This window comes from Jaculus jaculus, chromosome 14, assembly GCF_020740685.1.
Source record: "Jaculus jaculus isolate mJacJac1 chromosome 14, mJacJac1.mat.Y.cur, whole genome shotgun sequence".
In the NCBI taxonomy this organism is placed as follows: domain Eukaryota; kingdom Metazoa; phylum Chordata; class Mammalia; order Rodentia; family Dipodidae; genus Jaculus; species Jaculus jaculus.
This window is the reverse complement of record NC_059115.1, coordinates 10,734,696-10,755,393: the sequence shown is the minus strand read 5'-3', so window position 1 is coordinate 10,755,393 and position 20,698 is coordinate 10,734,696. Positions and strand designations below refer to the sequence as shown.

The 20,698-nt window shown below is 41.6% G+C and overlaps 1 protein-coding gene across 1 annotated transcript; it reads left to right on the top strand.

Moving 5' to 3' along the window:
* The first annotated feature begins 1,738 nt into the window (after positions 1-1,738).
* Znf134 (zinc finger protein 134) lies at positions 1,739-20,392 on the top strand. The gene is made up of 4 exons (XM_004671832.3): positions 1,739-2,039; positions 3,865-3,962; positions 4,521-5,525; positions 19,668-20,392. Exons 2-4 carry the CDS (start codon positions 3,923-3,925, stop codon positions 19,682-19,684), a joined length of 1,062 nt encoding a protein of 353 aa, XP_004671889.3. The 5' UTR covers positions 1,739-2,039; positions 3,865-3,922; the 3' UTR covers positions 19,685-20,392.
* The last annotated feature ends 306 nt before the right edge of the window (positions 20,393-20,698 follow it).

Below are 20,698 nucleotides of genomic sequence, written 5' to 3'. Positions count from 1 at the left end.
TCTTAATTTTCTTGAGACAGAGCCTTGTGATGTACCCCAGACTGGTGAGGGGCTCCCCATCCTCCTTCTTCCTGTGTGTTCTCATACATGGACTTCCTCATAGTTTTCAAGAATACAAAGAAGTCACGTTTTAGTGACTAAACCCTGATATGTTCAGAGTTCTAACACAACTATATGCTCATCTTAAGCCTCTCACTTCTGAGACTTTAGTGTGATCTCAAATTATGCCAGTATCACAACTGTTGCCAGCTGTCACATATGTATATTGTACCCCTGAATACTACAGAATTGTGATTTACTTTCAGCCATTAAAACAATTATCCTCCAGTGATAACACGATTTCTCATTGTTAATGTTGTCTTGGTAATTACACGTGAAATGTGGCATTCTATTACATAATTTTTCATGTATTTGTGGACATACTGTCAGTGATACACTTACAATATTTATTTTTAAGGCAGGTGCCATGCTACTAAGGGGAAATGAACACCGTCTTGGTTTGAGGGGTACAGGCTCCCATTTGGTGTGTTGTTTCTTTGGTCGGACATCATCCGTAACTATCCAGGTAGACATGTGTCTTCCCCCACCAACTGGACAGTCCAGTATTCTTTCCTGATTCCTCTATATGGCCCTCCTTGTTGGGAACTTATTTGGGAATGCAAATGCCCTTTCAAAACCACTGTGGCCTTCTGGCATAATTCCACCTTCCTAAACTCACATAACTGGCTTAAGGCTTTACATTTCACTTAACAGTGAAGGACACTGGAGGGGACAATGAACAGATGTGTGTCCACTGAGGAACACCTGAACTCATTTATCTCAACATTCTGATAATTCCTTCAAATAGCTGTCCATGGTCTGTGGAAGCAGGTCCTTGGACAGTTAAGGGCTCCTGGCTCATCTAGGGAGTCTCAGAACACATTCTCAGAGCCACTAGCACAGTACCTTATTATTACCTTTTCTTTCTTTCTTTTTTCTTTTCTTTCTTTCTTTTTTTTTTTTTTTTTTTTTGAGGTAGGGTCTCACTCTGGCTCAGGCTGACCTAAAATTAATGTTGTAGTCTCAGGGTGGCCTCAAACTCACAGCGGTCCTCCTACCTCTGCCTCCCGAGTGCTGGAATTAAAGGCGTACGCCACCACTCCCGGCTCCTTAATCTTTTTTTTTTTTTTTAACACTGACAAAAATGTATTTATTGAATTTTCTTTGAGTATTACAAGGTAATATATTTGACCTAATTCATTTCTATTCTAACAGCATTGTTTTGGAATATATCACTAAGTAATAAATACAAATTTTAGATCCTTAAAGGTATAATTTTCATTGGGTAATTCTTTTATCTCTTTTATTATTTTTTATTAATCTTCGCCTAAGAGGTCCCCAGGGCCCCAAGAGGCTTGGGACAGTTTCTCCGTGGGAACTACATTACCCAGCAGCCAGCACGGCTCGCGGCGGAGGGGCAGCTTGGGGGCGTTTCCGGTTCTTCGCGCAGCGTCTGGGCGGAACTTCCGGCGCCCTTCCGCAGCGGACATCTTGTCAATTATCCGGTCGAGCTGTCCTAGCGGCTATTCGGGCTAGCTGAGTCGGCTCTGTGAGGAGGGGTGCGGCATCCGGGAGACCCCAGCTTCCGGCCGGGGCGGCGGAGGCTCCGGACAGCGGTCTGGTGTCCCCGCGGTCGGTGCGCGGCCCGGCGAGGGGCATGGCCCAGGCCGCGGAGGGGGGCCCTGGGCAGGTGCGTCCGCATCCCGCGCAGCCCTGGGGCACTGAGCCCCTGCTTGCGCGCTTGCTTTGCACAGGCAGCACTGGGCACGAGTGCCAGCCGCGCAGGCCCGTGGCATGGGCAGCTAGCTGTTCCTGGACTTCTAAGGGGTGCAGAGCGAGGAAGCTGAACCGGTGTTCTCTGAGCACGAAGGGCCTTCAAGTGGGCTTGACACCGCGACTGCGGTGCCCAGCCACGCCGCAGTGACCACCTAAATCCTAGCGAGCCACGATCCGGGTTCCTTGCCTTGCAGATTCGGCTTTCTTAGGGGCAAGAAAGATAAGTAGGTTTGTTTGTAAAATATATGTGTGTGTGTGTGTGTGTGTGTGTGTGTGTATGTGTATATATATATATATGCATATATATATACATACACATATGTGTGTGTGTGTGTGTGTGTGTGTGTATTCATTCTATACTATATACATACTAGAATTTTGTTGTGTGGGCAAGTCATTTGCTGGTCTGATTCCCATAGTATTCACTTATTCTACCCCTTCCCCCCACCTCCATTCCGCTGAAGGCTCTGTTGCTGGTATTCCCCCCTGGGATATGGGTTATGAATGCAGTAGTCATGGTGTGGGGAGGGGAAGCAGTGTCTCTGGATAATAAGAAGGCTAAGTTTTAAAGGAAGAGACTTAGGGAGAGAAAGCAATTTGAGAGAGAGGAAAAAAAAGCTTATGCTGTTTATTGAGACATGAAGGAACATAAACAGAAAAAGATAAATAAATAAAAGCTCTCCATTAGTAGAGAGGGGCCACTCAACTTGGCATTTTTTAGTGGTTTATAAAGGCTTTCTGGTTAGCTTTTTTTTTTTTTTTTCCTTTTATGACTGGCATGGAGGAAAAGGGTACTCTCGTCCAATCTTTAGTGTCCATCAGGAGTATGTGGCTCTTTTTTCAGTCAGGAAACTAAGCACTCATGTTCACGTCTATCTTTGTCTTGGTAGGTGGGAATTGGGGAGCACAGAGTTTTCCTCTCCCTCACTGCTTAATAAAGCTTTCTCTTACTCTTATGAGAGGGGGGTGACATGTAAAGCATTTTAAAAGTATTCCAGTGTTCATTCAGGAAATTATGCCAGTATGAGCTTGGGCTTATGAGGATGGAAGCAGAGAGTCATGCTAGCCTGCTATGGAAACCAGTTCTGTGAATGTGGTAAGGACTAGAGAAGAATTGGGAGGAGCTGAGAATGGAGATGCTATTGGATTTTGGGTGGAAGTTTTAAGGTAGAACCAACAAGGGAAGGATTCCTGCTGTATCATACTCAGTTTTCACGTCATGAGCATCTGAAAGGATAAAAAGTGGGAAAGTCAAGGGGGTGAGCTTCTTTCTGGAGGGTCATGAATTGAGTTTTGGATGTGGTGGTACCTCACAGTAGGGCCAGTTTGTGGACTGGTAGATTCGCAGGTCTGGAGACTACATGGATGAAGCATCAGGCAAAGAGATCAGATTTATGGTCAGAGTTACTTAAGGTCTTATATGTAGTCCCTGGGGGAGCAAGAGGAAGCCTGAGCCTCAGACCATTGTTTTCCTTTCACTCAGAATCATGTGACCTATTCTGAGAATGAATTTGACTATTTCCTCTGGTTGAAGAAGGAGTTACTTGATGAGACTCAGAGGGTCCAGTATCACAACAGAATACATTCTTTCTTTCTGTCCTTCCATATTTCTCTAGGGTCTGGTCTTTTCTTCCTATAACTGTACAAAAGGCACTGCTGCATTCCCTATCTTCATCATGTATGTCCTCTGGATACCAAGGCTCAGGCAATGTGTGTTTTCTCCTTCATGCCTTGTACTTACTCCTTAATTCCTCCTGCCCAGAGACTTGCCAAGAAGGGCTTGTGGTTCCTGGGTCTTCAGGTCAGCCCAGTACATCTGAGCCTGCTTGCTTTATTCGTGGTGACATGACTCTGGCTACAATCTGGGCACTTCTGGGCTAATTAACTCTCTAACTTTTGAATTCCGCTAATCATAGTCATTGTTTGTGGAGCACACAGGGCTGTGTCTGCAAGACATTTTCTGATGTTCTTGCATAGAGATAGCTTATTCTGTGCTAATGTTTTTAAACCCACCTGTGCTCTCTTTCCTTGGTAACTTGCATCTTCCAGAACCTTATGATTGCTGAACTGTGGCAAGGGAGTGGACCCTGGGCACCAGACAGAGGGCATGGCTCTAGTTACAAGAGGAGGTGCTTGGACCAGCTCTGGTGAGTGACAGAGGGTGCAACTTCCAGGATGTGTTCAGATAGAACCAGAAACCTGTCTTTACCCTATTTGATACCAAGGGCCGAGGCTATCTCTCTCTTCTTTGCCATCCTGAATATTCTTGTCATTTCTGTTCTAATTTATGATCCAGGGCTATCCTTCCCTACTTGCTAATACTGAGGTCCTCTGTTGCTCCCTTTACAGTAATCTCCAGTTTTAGACAGCACTAAGGTCATCAGATGTACAGTATCTGAACATGTGCCACTCGTTTTTAATTAGATATTCTCCTGGAAATGGGCATATACTTTTGCATAGGTCTCTCTTGTTACCATCAGCCAAAATCTTTCTTTGAATCATTTGAAAAGGATTAATAGGAGGATTGTCTGCCTTTCTCCCTGTACTATGTCTTGTCCTGTGTCTGATGAGTTTACTTTCAACTTTATCTGTTGTGCCAGTGACCCCACATGGTACTTAATCTTGAGGTTACTACACATGCATGAGAGGTAGGATTGTCCTGTCCTACGCAAGTCAAAGAATGCATAAGTATTTTTCTGTTCCAGGTTGTGGATGTGCCATGAAGGATGAAGAGGTATCTTCTGGACCTGGAATTTCTGCAAGAGTGGCGCATGTTAGCACTCCTAAGGCTGGTTCATCCATACAAACAACTTACTCTTGTGACATCTGTGGGCCCATCTTGAAAGATATTTTGTATGGAGATGAACGCCAGGGCACCAAGTACAGACTTAGAACTTACTCATGCGGAGCATGTGGGAGAAAATTCTGGTTCAGTGCAAACTTTCACAAGAATGTGAAGCGTCACTGTGTAGAGAAATCCTCACAAAGAGATGAAGGTAAGCAGTCACTGGTGAAGAATTTCAGAGTTTGTGCAGAACCTCACTCATCAGAGAAGTCCTTTGCCTGTGAGGTAGAGCAGAACCTCAAGCCCAGTGTGAATAGTCACCTCCACAAGGTCACCCATAGGAAGAGGAAGACGGCGAAGAACACTGAGAATGGGGACGGCTTTCTTGTTGGACAAATGCATTATAAGTGTAGTGAATGTGGGAAAGGTTTCAACCGCAAAGATACCCTTGTACAACACCAGAGAATCCATAGTGGAGAAAAGCCGTATGAGTGCAGTGAGTGTGGAAAAGCCTTCAGCCGCAAAGCCACACTTCTCCAGCACCACAGAATCCATACTGGAGAAAGGCCCTATGAGTGTGGTGAGTGTGGGAAAGCTTTCAGTCGAAAAGACAACCTTACTCAGCACAAGAGAGTCCACACTGGAGAAATGCCTTATAAGTGCAGTGAATGTGGGAAACATTTTAGCCATCACTCCAACTTAGTAGTACACCAGAGAGTTCACAGTGGATCAAGGCCTTACAAGTGCAGCAAGTGTGAGAAAGTGTTCAGACATAAGTCTACACTTGTTCAGCATGAGAGCGTCCACACTGGAGAAAATCCTTATGATTGTAGCGACTGTGGGAAATCTTTTGGACACAGATACACCCTCATTAAACATCAGAGAATTCACACTGAGACCAAACCCTTTGAGTGCAGTGATTGTGGTAAGTTCTTCAGCCGAAGCTCTGACTTCATGGCACACCAGAGGGTTCATACTGGCGAAAGGCCTTTTGTATGCAGCAGATGTGGGAAAGACTTCATTAGAACATCCCACCTTGTTCGACACCAAAAAGTTCACACTGGAGAGCGGCCGTATGAGTGCAGTGAGTGTGGAAAAGCCTATAGCTTAAGCTCCCACCTCAATCGGCACCAGAAAATTCATGCTGCAAGACTTTAGGACAGTATTCATTGTCAGGTGTTGAGCCTCACCTGTGTGAACATTTAGTGGGGGGCGGTGCATTATGAGTGACAGGTATGTGCGAAGCTTTCAAGAACTATGTAGCACTTTCTGACTTGTTCCCAGTTCCTTGCCAGAATTATGTAATGCAACTGTCAGTACCTATGGTCGATACCATCTTTACTTCTCCAGCCTAGTCACCCCTACATCCTTGGGGAATGAAAACTGTCATTCTGCCCAGTTCCTACAATGAGTTCTGAGGCCCCGACTTTAGTGGGGTTCACCATTTCCCCCTAACTGACAGATCTGTGAACATGACTTAAAATTTAGCCAAAAGACGTGAGTTATGTTTTCTGTGTGGCTTGCTGAAGTGGTTTAGTTTTCTCTTGGACATTGTTTTTACATGAACTTTGTTTATTTGACACAGTGTTGTGTTAATGTTGCCCCAGCCACCCTTGGGCTGGGATGCAGCAGTCTTTTACCCCCAGCCTACCTCATAGCTGGGATTATAGGAACGTGACATTATTTCCAGTTCATACATGAACTTTTTAATGTACTTTCCCATCCTCATAAGTTATCTGGCCAGAAAGAGTACTTGCCTCTTATTAGTTTATAATAATGATGAAGTCCTTATAATTCAAGCCACTTTTATGTGGTTCTTTTTGTAGTCTAGAATATTAATTCTACCAAGCTAAAGAAATAAACAGCCTTGGTGAGGCTCTAATCTTGTGTGTTTCAAATGAAACTTGGTTTATGGAGAACAATTCTTATTATAATTTTGGTGATAACTTCCACAGTTGACAAAAGATTCATAGGTAAGAATTTATTTTCCTTATTAACTGGTGGAACAGATATACCAGAATGCATCCCTTTATCATAATTAGCATTTTTGCTCCCTTCCCACTTTCTAACTTCAAGTAGTTCATTGAACCTATGGATTGTTTTTGTTAAGATTGAAACTTTTACAATGTTAATTCTTCCTTCTTCCTGTCCATGAATGAGCATGTGTGATATTTCCATCTTATGGTGTCTTAATTAATTTTCTTTCTTGGGATTTTTAAGTTTTTAAAGTTTTCACTGCAGAGGTTGTTAGCTCCCGTGGTTAAGCTTATTTCAAGTTGTTTTGTTTTGTTTTGTTGTGTCACTCGTGAGTGGAATTGTTTTCCTGTTTTCTTCCTTAGCATCCTTGTTTTGGGGATACAGGAAGGCTTCTGGCTTAGTGTTAATTTTGTGTCCTGCCACTTTGCTATACGTGTATATTAGCTCTAGGAGTTTTCTAGGGGAAGCTCACGTGTAAAATCATACCGTTAAGTACCCTTTGATCATGTTCCTTCTTCTCTGTGTCCCTATCGTTTGTCTTCCTGCTCTAGCTAAGACATTGAGCATGATATTGATTTGGAGTGAAGAAAGCAGACACACTTGTCTTCTAGATTTTAGTGGGATATGTTTGAGGGTCGCTCCGCAGTGTACCCATTCCCCAGCCCCTACTGCTGTAAGTATGATACATTGCCAGTGTGTCCCTGCAGATGGGATTGATGTTGCCAGGAGTCAGATTTGATTCAAGCTGCTTAATCTAAGTATAACCCTTAGAAATGTAAAATATTTTTGACCTTCAGGGCAAGAGTCAGAGATAATGTGCTGGTTCTGAGATGCAAAGGGTGCCTGCTAGAACTGCAGAGAGCCTCAAGGAACTTAAGACTGCCCCTGTCCCAAGAGTCATCAAGGACATACCCGTTTTAAGTTCTATAACCATGTCATTAAATTCAACCAGCCACCCAAATAAACAGGAGAATATGATCCATTACTCCTATAAAAAGTAACGTAACCCAGAAGTGTTCAGCAGTAACAGATCCCAGGACGTAGGATGGTGTGACTCAGGTAAAGTACAAGGGCCTTCCAGACGTAGATGCACATGGAGAAACTTTAATACTAGAAGTTGGATACCAAGTAGGTGTTCAAATGCTGAGTCCACAGAGTGATTCCTGTACAAAGAACTGTTGGTGCAGATCCCTGTGACACATGCAGTCACACCACTGCCTGGGAGTTACCTGAGCACCATTGGTCTTTCTGCATCCTCACTACTACCACATACATTTCTCGCAGCTCCACTCCCTTCGCAATCTGGTCTCCCAAATCTTGCACCCAGTTGCTCCTAAGCATTGCTCAGATCCTCCAGACACAGCAACCCTTTTCCGCTGAGTCCGCTCGTCATCTGCACCTGGTCCCTCCATTGTGGTCTGGCAGCCTGACCCCTAGCCTTAGTCTAAGGTCCCACTCAGCCCTGCTGCAAAACTTGTGTCATGTCCTGCCCCACAGGCATCCATTGAGAGACATGCTGCAGCTGAAGTGTTGTCTAGTTCCTTCTGACAAGAAACACCTCTTGAGTCCTGGGAGAAGGGGCCGATAAGTATTAAGGCTAGAAGATAGCTTAGCAGTTAAGGCACTTGCTTCTAAAGCCAAAGGACCCAGGTTCAATTCCCCAGGACCCATGTACAAGGAAGTGCATGCGTCTGGAGTTCATTCACGGTGGCTGGAGGTTCGGACATACTCATTCTCTCTATCCCTGTCTCTCAAATGAATAAATTTAAAATAAAAAGGTTATTACCCACAGATCCTGAAGATGTTAAGTTAGCAAACCTCAGACTTCTTTTCTCTTTTGTCCCTGGGATCCTGAGTGAAGCCTTCACATGAGGAAATTGATCCAAATGTCCCCAGTAGGTGAGCACTTTCTTCTGGTTGTGAGGCAAAGCATGCTAAGAACATGAGCAGAATCCTCAACAGTCATCAAAAATCCTCAAAGGAAAGGAGACCAGCAAGAAGAAGGGCTGTACATCACCCTTGCAGTACTTGGATAGAACCTGTAATTTTTGCCTAGAGTCTGTAGGGAAAGCTCCATGATGACAGGACAACGTGACGTGAACAGAGACTGGACATCACCTCTACACACACTATGGAGCCTCAGGGTGGCCTTGAACTCACGGTGATCTTCCTACCTCTGCCTCCCGAGTGCTGGGATTAAAAGCATGCGCCACCACTCCTGGCTTATTTTTGGTTTTTTGAGGTAGGGTCTAGCAACAGCCCAGGCTGACCTAGAATTCACTATGTAATCTCAGGGTGGCCTTAAACTCACAGAGATCCTCCTACCTCTGCCTCCCGAGTGCTGGGATTAAAGGTGTGCACCACCATGCCCAGCTAGTTTATTTATTTATTTTTGTGATATGAGGTATATTTATAGGTGCATAGATGGTGTGTTACATTCAAGAGCATAAGTATTTCAAAGACCATCACAACACTGGCCCACCTCAGCATAAGTCTGATTTACAAAAGCTAAAACCATTGTATCTTTCTGTTAATACTGTAGGAACTTATATTGAAGAAGGTCTCTTTTGCCCCAGAAATTGTTTGGCACTTAGATGTTATAAGTACGGGAGAGCATTGGACTCATCAAAATGTCTGAGATTCCCAGGCGTCAGTTTGTGAGCTTCCCAAGCGTTATGGACACCTGTAATCCTTGCAGTAGGGCATGTATCTATCCAGAAAATAATAACGGCACAACATGCCACCTACAGGAGGTCAGGAAACATAACGGGAGTTAACTTATTTTGAAAAATCCCCTGCAACCTCAGCAATTCTAACTGGTTTCATATGCATTAGATACTGAGTTTTACATACTGCATTATGTGACATTTCAAGTACCCTCCCCCATTTAGAGGAAGGATTTAAGCTAAAAGCCCAAATTACGAGATTTTTGTATGGGTAACCCATCTCTTCTGATTTCCCGATAGCAACTTCCTTGTCCTGCCCAGAGAATAGTTTAACCATATTCCATCCCTTAATCTGGCTATGTTCTCTTCACCCTCTTTCCATGATGTCCCCTGAACCTTAACAGGGGTGATACAGCCCTGTGATTGTTTTCTCTCTTTTCTGACTCAACATGGGGCTGCTAAGTCACAGGAAAGGCCACATTTTCTCAGCAATTTGACCACTTTTAAGGGTATTTGTTTAAGACAGAGGAAGAGGTAGATAGAGAAAATGGGTGTGCCACGACCTTCCACTGCAAACAACTCCAGATGCATGTGCCACCTTGTACATCTGGCTTACATGGAATGAGGAGTGGAATCTGGGTCCTTCGGCTTTGCAGGCAACTGCCTTAACCACTAAGCCCTCTCTCTAGCCTGATGACTTTTAATTATGTAGCAGACAAAGGAGGTTTCACCTCCTAATCCCAATAGTAGCAATTAATAGTAGGCATAGAAATCAATGTTTAAATGGATAATAAGTGCATCATATCCATTTTAAAAAGTCATACTGATTTCGCTTTCTTGGGCCTATGTCACCCACAAATATAATAGAGTTTGTTGATTCTGACCAGGAAAGATGGCTCAGCATTTAATGTGCTTTCCTGTAACACCTAAGTGCATGGGTTTTATTCCCTAGTACCATAAAAAGCCACAAAGTGGCACATGCATCAGGAGTTCTTGCAGTGGCTAGAGGCCTTGTGCCCATAGTCACTCTTATTCTCTGTCTCTTGTTCTATTTTCCCTGTCTCTTTGTGCTTATAAGTTTAATTTAAAACAATAAAATGCATTTGGCCCCTCCCTCCCTTTATTTTTTTTTTTCCATTTTTGTTTACTTATTTATTAGAGACAGGGAAAGAAAGATTGGGAATGGGCACACCAGGGCCTCTAGCCACTGCAAATGAACTCCAGATGCATGTGCCACCATGTGTATCTGTCTTACATAGGACCTAGAGAATCGAACCAGGATCCTTAGGCTTTGCAGGCATGTGCCTTAACTGCTAAACCATCTCTCCAGCCCTGCATTTTTTTTTAATTCTATTTATTTATTGGAGAAAGTGGGAGAGAGAGAAAGAAGCAGGTAGAGAGAGTGAGAGAATGGGCACACCAGAGACTCTAGCCACTGCCAAAACATGCACAACCCTGTTTATCTGGCTTTACTTGGGTACTGGGGTATTGAACCTTGGTCTACAGGCATTGCAGGCAAGCACCTTAACTGCTAAGCCATCTCTCCAGCCTGGTTCCTTTCTGTAAAGTAGGCCTTAAATCCAATCAAAAAGCAGTTGCTTGCACTTACATCTTTCATGACACTATTGAACCAAAAGGCACATCTTGCCTGGAGTGCTGATAGTATAGAACTCCCGTGTCCATAACAGATCAGGATTGTTGGTAACATTTCTCCAACAGAAGCTTTCATGTAACATTTTGTGAAAATGAAAGTTGACCAGGCAGAGAGAAGTTTCTACCTGCACCCTACCATTTTAATTCTTCATGTCCTATAAACAAATGGTGTAGTTTGATATTTGGATCATATCTAGTTCTGATATTCAGTTAACATGAGTGTCCAGGGATTGTATCGTGGTTCTCTGCTTTGAGTTCTCAATGTTTTTCCTCTCACTGTATTGAATGGGCTTTCCTTACTTATGTACAGACTTCAGTTATTTCTTAGTATCTGTTCTCTGATGGGATTTTTAGATGACATCAAAAACATTGTGTCAGTGTATGAGGAAATGTATTACTTGTTAAAGTCTTTAACATGCAGCCATGAAGAACTGAGCTACATGCCAGGAATGGAAGTGTCACTTCTAATTACATGGCAAGGGATTAGACCGGAAGATACTTTGCACAGTCTGTCTGTCAAACCAATATAACCCAATTTGTGAACTCCAGGCATGGAACCTGTCTCAAAATTTTGTAGATTGCTGGGTGATCAACACCAGAAGTGTCTTGTGGATAGACACACACATACTTGCACACACAGTTTACTTCTGGTTATATAATCTGAAGCAGTATAATAATATATGGGCCAGGGAAATGGCTCGGTAGTTGATAGTGCTTGTGAAGCAAACATAATGACCTGTTTATGATCTCCAAAAACAAAGTAAAGAGGTGGGCATGACATAGACACACCTGTATCCTCAACACTGAGGTGAATAGAGACAGGGAGATATCTGGGAGTTTTTGGTGAGCCAATCACTCAGAAGCCTTATGAGTTCCATGTTCAGTGAGAGACCTTGACATGAAGACTCAAGAAAATAAATGTAACTGTGAAAAGAGAGGCACACAATATCCTCACACCATACGTCCACATAGTGTGTGCCCATCTGTACATACATGGGCATATACCATGTCTACATATGCTGCACACAAAAGTATTAAATGTAAAATATATGTTATTTATTAAATGTTAATAAAAACATGTCACTACTCTTAAATACAACCAAACTCAACATAGGTAAAATTTATAAATGTGTACCCACATTGTTCATCCTTCTAGTTCCTATTCATCTAAACTTCATTCTTTCAGAATAATCACAAAATGGAATCTGGGCCAGCAAGGTTTCAATAGGAAGGGTGTTTTAGTCTGCTTATCACTGTTGTCATAGAACACTTGAGAAAAAGAGTTTAAGGAGATTTTTTGTTTCGTTTGCTCATTGTCATTGGGATTTCATTCTGTGGTCATTCAGCTGAATTACCCAGGCCTCTGCTAAAACAGAATTCCATGTCCTTAGGAATGAATGTGTGCCAGACCAAGCTGCTCCCCTTAGGGCAGCCCACAGGCAGAGGGAGGAGGACTGGAGAGAATTTGTGCCCTTCAACTGACCTGCATTCCAGAAGCTTCTGAGAGCGCAACATTAAACAACACTAGAGTTAAAACACACCCCACAGCTCAGGGGAATTTTGCAGAATATGGGGATGAGCCATTGAAAGAGCCACAGTGCAGGAGGGAATATCCAGAAGCATAACCCTCCTTCCAGAATGACTGCCTGCTTCTCTTACAACTCATAACCAGACAGCCCAGGGTGAATACAAGCAATCCTGCTGAGGAGGGCCCTCAGTGGAATAGAGACAGAGGGAAAATAATGGTACTAATGCATGTTATGTCCATACAGTTTCAACTTCATGAAAAAGTCCCCAAAATATTTTAAAAGTACCTATATAGTTATGTTAGAATGTATGGACATCAGTACAACATTCAAGGGACTGAAATATTCCTCTGTATTTTTATTTTCTGTCTTCTCGAAACTTCATAACACTTTTGTGATTCTTCCTTCTCACTTTTGACCAATGCATTCCTGATATCTTACATTCCCACTCCACATTCTCAACGTCTCTTTTTCTTGCTTTCTTGTCCTTCCCTCAACTTTCCTCTTTTGCCTCATTTCTTCTCTCATTCTTTGAAAACAGCATATTATAATCGTTTATATGTTGGTGCATATTGTATTGAAAGAAACATGCATAAAATATATATTAATCAAGTCAGAGTAATTAGCATTCCCTATCCTATTTTTTTTTTCTCCATTCCTTAGAGCCAATGCCTTATTTCCCCCCTTATTTCTTCGGCCTGCTTCTAATCTGTTCCTATAAGTCTAATGTTTTCAGATTATTTTTACAATATACACAGAACATTGACATATGTTATCCATTTATTATTTAAGTACATAAGTTTTTCTTTAATGACACTTTAATGACAAGATAATGGCATTTTCTGTAACTGGGAGAACTAAGATAAGCTTTGAAAGTATCTTTATTTATTTATTTTTTTTTACCTTAAATTGCATTTAGTCTGGTCCTCAGCAGTGTTCTTTCCAAAGTCTCTTGTTTGAAAGGACTTTTGATGGCTACTTTTCTATTGTCGGGTAACTTAATATAAAACTCTTAGAATCATTAGAATGGACTAATGCACTCTTTTTAGTCAAATAAAAACCTCCTAGTCTAGTTCCCTGGTCCAAGTTCTCTGTGCTGGATGGTGTGGCCTGTCATGGTGCTGAGTGAGTAGGCAGGATCCCTTTCTCTGGCTCCTCGCAGTCCTTGCTCCTGCCTCCCTGTGGTGACCATTGTGCAGGCAGCCTTGGCACGGAGTGAGTAGGCCAGGTCCCTGCTTTCTTGCTCCTCCCAGTTCCTTGGTTCAGGTTCCCTGTGCCACCTAGTTTGTGGGTGGGCACACTGTGGAGCAAATAGGCTAGATCCTGATCCCTGACTCCTCCCAGTTCCCTGGTCCCAGTAGGATTCATTGTGCCTTGCTTGGGAGATCTGGTCCCTGTGTTGACTGTGTAATCAGGCCTTTTTCCTGATATCCTGACTGGCCCAAAGGGCACCAAAATCCCTGTTCACCTGAGTCAGAGCGTGCTTGCGCCAAAGGAGAAAAGTATGCTTCCTCCTCAATAAACTAAAGAGCCTCCCTAAACTAGGTAGACTAATAATGCAAAAAAGACAGAAAACTGAGAGATCTCCGCCAAGGATGCCTATGCTTACAATGGAAGCCTCCAATGAAATCCTAGATAAATCAACAGAAATACTATCTCAAAAGTAAAACACAACATCCATTGAGTCCCTGGTCAAAAGAATCACTGAACTAGAAGCAACCCGTCAAAGAACCAACAGTTGTTTCAACGAAATTGGACAGAATCATGTAAGTAGTTAGCTTTTTACAGTAAGCTTAACTTGGTTGAAGAAAAGGTTTGAACCATCAAAAGAAATTTGAATGATTTAAAGGTGAGTCAAGAAATTGAAGATCTCAACAACCAGTTGATTAAGCTTAATGAAGACTTCATCAAATGCAAAAATGAATTCCAGGAAGCATCAAGAAAATCAGAACTCAAACTGAAAAAATGTACCTCAAAAAAGAGATGGACAGTATGTAAAAGAACACAAACGAAAACAAAAATCAAGTGGAACATATAAATATCTCTCCAGAAACCCTCACTAACAGAGTTAATCATGTGGAAGACAGAACCTCTGACGTGGAAGACAACACAAAAGAGATTGACTGGGAGCCCCAAAACTTCACTAAGCTCAAAAACTTAAGTGAATAGAATATGAGGGAAGTGTGGTATACTGTAGGATCATGGGTATACCACAAGGAGAGGAAATCCAGGCCAGAGGCATAGAGAAGATATTCAACAAAATAATTTAAGAAAATTACCAAATCTCCCAAAAGAGAGGCCCATCCCAATACAGGACACAGAGACTCTCCAAGACACACTGTAGTTAAAACTCTTAACAATGAAACCAAAACAGAGTGTTGAAAGCAGTGAGAGCGAAACAACTCACAACATACAATAGCAATCCAATCATAAGTAAGTCAAATTTCTCAATGGAAACCCCGAAAGCCAAAAGGGCCTAGAATAGAACACTTCAATGTCTAAAACACTACGGTTTCCTACCAAAGCTACTCTACCCCTCCAATAGTTGAACTGGTACCATAGAATCCTGTTTCCTGCAAGTTAGACTAAAAGGTTGAACCCTAAATGGGAACCCTTAGGAAGGGGAGCACCTGAATCAAAGGGCTCTGTAGAGGATGAGATGAAACCTAATCTTAATCGTGCTTTTCTTTTTTATTTTTAATTTATATTTTTCATTGACAACTACTATACTTACAGACAACAAACTGGTATTTCCCACCCCTCCCCAACTTTCCCCTTCATAACTCTGCTCTCCATCATATCCCCACCATCTCTCCCTTAATCTCTCTTTTAATTTCATATCATCATCTTTTTCTCCTATTATGAGGGGTTTGTGTAGGTAATGCTAGCCACTGTAAAGTTTTGGATATCGAGGCCAATTTCTGTCTGGACAGTTGTATGTAAGGAGTGGTACCCTTCCTTTGGCTCTTGCATTCTTTCAGCCACCTATTCTACAATGGACCCTGTGCTTTGGAAGGTGTGAAATGTTTCAGTGCTGGACACTCCTCTGTCACTCCTCACCACTATGTTGCCTTTTGGGTCATCCCAGTGGGCATTGTCATCTGAAAAGAGAAGCTTCTCTAACCTGAAGTGAAAGTAGAATTGATATATGAGTATGAACACTAAGTGTAGTTTCAGGGCAATTTGGTGAGAGTAATATAACATTTATCTAGACAAAAACAGGCTTTATATCCCTAAGGCTCATGACCTACCCTACCATAGGCTTTTGACTAGGTTTTCAGTACCAGGCATGCATTCCTTCACACAAATGCCTAGGAGTGCTATAGCTGGATCATACAGCAAATCTATTTTTAGCTGTCTCAAAAACCTCCATACTGATTTCCACAATGGCTATACCAGAATGTATTATCACCAACAGTGCCGAAGGGTTCCCTTTTTACTGTATCCTCACTAATATTTATTGTCATTTGTTTTCTTGATGGTAACCATTCTGATGGGAGAGAGATGGAATCTCAAGGTAGTTTTAATTTGCATTTCCCTAATGGCTAACGATGTAGAACACATTTTTAGATGTTTATATGCCATTTTTATTTCTTCTGATGAGAAAACTCTAGTTAGTTCCATAGCCCATGTTTTTGATTGGGTTGTTTGATTTGTTATTGTTTTGTTTTTTGAGTTCTTTGTATATTGTGGATATTAATCTTCTGTCAGATACGTAGCTGGCAAACATTTTCTCCCATTCTATAGGTTGTCTCTTGGCTCTGTTCACAGTTTCCTTTGCTGTATAAAAGCTTTGTAATTTCATGAGATCCCAGTAGTTGGTTAGTGGTTTTATTTTCTGAGCAATTGGGGTTATATTCAGAAAGTCATTACCTATGCCGATATATTGAAGAGTTTCCCCTACCTTTGCCTCTAGCACTTTCAGACTTTCAGGTCTGATATAAAGGTCCCTGCTCCACTTGGATTTGATTCTCGTGCATGGAGAAAGACAAGGATCTATTTTCATCTTTCTACATATAGATATCCAGATTTTCCAGCACCACTTGTTGAAGAGGCAGTCTTTTCTCCAATGAATATTTTTAGCATTTAAAAAAAAAATGTTTATTTTCATTTATTTATTTGAGAGCAACAGGCATAGAGTGAAAGAAGCAGATAGAGAGAGAGAGAATGGGTGCGCCAGGGCCTCCTGCCACTGCAAATAAACTCCAGACGCATGTGCCCCTTTGTGCATCTGGCTAACGTGGGTCCTGGGGAATGGAGCCTCGAACCAAGGTCCTTAGGCTTCACAGGCAAGTGCTTAACCACTAAGCCATCTCTCCAGCCCTATTTTTAGCATTTTTGTCAAAAATCAGATGGCTTTAGTTTCCTGGATTAAAATCAGGATCATACATTCTCTTCCATTGATCTACATGTCTGTCTTTTTGCCAATACCATGCTCTTTTTGATTCTGTGGTTTTGCAATATAGCTTAAAATTTGGTATGGTGATGCCACCAGCCTTATTTTTGTTGCTCAAAATCATTTTGGCTATTCGAGGTTTTTCTGTGCTTCCAGATGAATTTTATGATTTTTTTTCCTATTCCTGTGAAGAATGTCATTGTAATTTTAATGGGGATTGCATTAAAAGTGTGGAATGAATTTCTTTATGCTCTGTAGCTTTTCTTACTGCTTATTTGCAGTTTAATCCCATTGTGGTTAGAAAGAGTACCAGTTATTATTTCAATTTTCCTTATTTTTTGTAGATTTGCTTTCTGTTGTAATATATGATCCATTTTAGCAAATGTTCCATGTGGTGCTGACAAAAAGTGTATATTCTGCATCATTTGGATGGAATGTCCTGTAGATATCTGTTAGGTCCATTTGTTCCATGACATCATTTAATTCAGATATATCTCTGTTTATTTTTTGCCAGGATGATCTGTCAAGTGATGATAGTGGGGTACTGAAGTCTCCATGCACAGCTGTGTTTGATGTTCTCTGTGACCTTAAGTCTAATAAGTGGTTTTTTTTTTTGTTTTGTTTTTTTTGGTGAAACTGGGAGCACCCATGTTAGATACACATATGTTTAGGAGTATAATGTTCTCCTGTTGGAGTGTTCCTTTAATCAGTATAAAATGACCTTCTTTATCTTTCCTCACTAATGTTGATTTGACGTCAATCCTGCTAGATACTAGGATAGCAACCCCTGCTTTTTTCCCTAGGCCCGTTTGCTTGAAATACCATTTTCCATCCCTTTATCCTATGGTGATGTCTATCTTTTTTTTGAGAGATGAGCTTTCTGGAGGCAACAAATGGCAGGATCCTGACTTTTAATATAGTCTGCAAGCCATTGTCTTTTGGTTGGTGCATTGAGTCCATTGATACTAAGAGTTATTACTGAAAGGTATGCATTTATTCTTGCCACTCTTCTTATTTTGTAGTGTTTCCTGTTTTCCCTTTACTATTTTGTTTTAACTGTTGTTTATGTGTGGTATATTTTTTTTCCTATTTCCTCCTGTGTGTGTGTTGCTTTCTCTTCAGCATGAAGAATTCCTTCAACTATTTTCTGTAGAGCTAATTTAGTTGTTATAAATTCCCTTCGCCTGTTTTTGTTGTGGAATGTCCTTATTTCTCCACCAATTTGGATAGATAGCTTTGCAGGATAAAGTAATCTTGGTTGACAGTTGTTATCTTTCAGAACTTGAAATACATCATTCCACGCCCTTCTGGCTTTTAAACTTTTCAGTTGTGTAATCTGCAGATATTCTGATAGGCTTTCCTTTGCAGGTGATTTGCTTTTCCTCACTAACTGCTTTGAATATATTTTCTTTATTTTGCATATTTGCTAATTTAATTATAACATGGCGAGGAAAGGTTCTTTCCAGGTTTTGTCTGTTTGCTGTTCTAAGAGCTTCTTCTGTCTGCATTGGCACTTCTATCTGCATTGGCATTTCTTTCCAAATTTTGGGAAAATTTTCTCCTATGATTTTGTTGAAAACACCTATTAAGCCTCTGGACTGAAATTCTTTCCTTCTCTTATACCCTGAATTCTTTTTTTTTTTTTTTTAATTATTTGGTTTATTCTTATTTATTTGAGAGCGACAGAGAGAGAGAGGGAGGGAATGGACGTGGGCCTTCAGCCACTGCAAACAAACTCCAGATGCATGCACCCCCTTGTGCATCTGGCTAACGTGGGTCCTAGGGGATTGAGCCTCAGTGCAGGGTCCTTAGGCAAGTGCTTAACCACTAAGCCATCTCTCCAGCCCCTATGCCCTAAATTCTTGTATTTGATCTTATCAAATATGAGATATCTTAAAATTCTCAGTCATACTTTGCTATTAGCTTGTCTTTCTCTTTGTTGTACTGTATTAGATCTGTCATCTGGTCTTCTAGTTTAGTTATTCGATTCTCTCCTTCATGCATCCTACTGGTGAGACTTTGCACAGAGTTTTCTTGGTCTCTCCAGCTTCTCCACTGTGTCCATGAATAACCTATCCTCCTTCATTTTCCGGAAGAGTGTATTTTGCTGGTGTTTTGCTTAAATCCCTCCCTCGGCTGGTTTGGCATGGCTCCTATGCCACCAACTTACCTGGAAGGTCTTTGTTTTTGTTTTTGTTTTTTTTTCTTGACTTCCTTTTTTCTTTTCCCTTGGTGCTGGCCTGTAATTCCTGTAAAAACACATCGTTAACATCCACAAAGAGCTATTGATGGAGAGGCTTACAAAGTCTCCCAAAACAAACAAGACAGACTTCTGTCAGAGCACTTGATTACCCACCAGAGGTTAACGGTGAAACCCTGCTGCTAAAGACACCAAATGCAGTCAGGACTGACCATGGAGAAACCTGGTTGGAATCCAAAAGAGAGCCAGTCCCTAGACAGCCCATGTAGTGCTGGAAATCACTACATGCACTACTGAGGGAAAGTGGACAACTTTCTTCTAAGCACCTCAAAGTCTAAGCTCCTCAGAAGCAAACAATATAATATGATGCTCACACAAGTGCAATAGTGGCACACAGCCATGGTGGGTAACCAGCTGCTTTTGGATAGGTTAATAGATCCACCCAGTAGAAAGGAAACCATGTCTGGAACTTGGAAACAAGTCAGAATCATATCCAGATGAGGATTTTGCTTTCCAGTGTCAAGATCCCACCAATCTTGAGCTATATGAGGGTCTAAATCCTTTAAATTCTCTCTGAATTAATGATTGTTATGCCATTTAATCACTGCTGACTTCACTCTCTGTTGGAGAATCTGTCTTTCTTTTTCAGATGGGAACAGGACCTGAGGAGACAAATAATCCAGTGCAGTCCACCCTGGCCCCACCTGAAACAATAGAGGAATTGGAGAAATGAGAAAGAGTGCTGCTTTCTCGGTGAAATTGATATCAGCACAAGGTTGAAGGAGATCGACACTAAAGATACTCAAAACCTAACAAATCAGAAATCTAGAGGCTCCTAAATGCCCATCACTGAAGTAGACTTAAAATGCACCCAGCATGGCTCGGGAAATTTTACAGAAGAGGGAGTGGAATGATTGTTAGGCCACAAGTTGCGACATTATGCACAGAGACATTGCATCTCTCCCATAACTAGCTGCTGCCCTCAGTGTGTGACCCACAGTCCCCATGGGGTTGACCTGCATTCCCAATGAGGAAGGCCTGTTTGGAAAAGGGGCACATGTGAAGGAAAGGATGGTACCAACATGTGTTGTTTACTTACTAAATATGTGCATATCTAATAAAAATGAATTGGGAAAAATACTTTGGGAGGCTATAGAGATTGTTCAGTGGTTATGGTGCTTACCTCTAAACCATAGTTACCCTGGCTTGATCCCTGGTTCCCACCTAAAGCCAGAGGCACAGACTGGCATGCACATGTAGAAGTTGACGGCTATGGCTCTTTCTCTTTCACTTGCCCTTTTTCTCCTCTGTATCTCTCTGCTTGTAGAAAGAATAATAAAATAAAATAAAATAAAAACTGTAAAACAAACAAAAGCCTTGCTTGTTAAGCATCCTGATTTATACTTATCTCCCTTGTCTTGTGGACATTAAACTATAATTATAAAATTCCAAGTCACTGAGGTTGCAATGTGTAAAGGGATATTAAGTATCTATGCAGACTAATGTGTGATTTTTTTCACTGTTATAGAAGGAAATAGAATTAAGGAGATGACAGATGAATGACTGTATGTTTTCCACAAAAAAATAATATGACACTGAGCAGATTCATATTTACTTGCTCTCCAATAAAATATTTGACCACCAGTTTCCAATGAGTTAAGTCCCTCAAAGACAAAATTT

Coding starts and splice junctions, on each gene's coding strand:
- Znf134 (XM_004671832.3), top strand. CDS start 3,923: ATGGCTCTAGTTACAAGAGGAGGTGCTTGGACCAGCTCTG. Junction 3,963..4,520: donor AGGTGCTTGGACCAGCTCTG/GTGAGTGACAGA, acceptor TTTCTGTTCCAG/GTTGTGGATGTGCCATGAAG.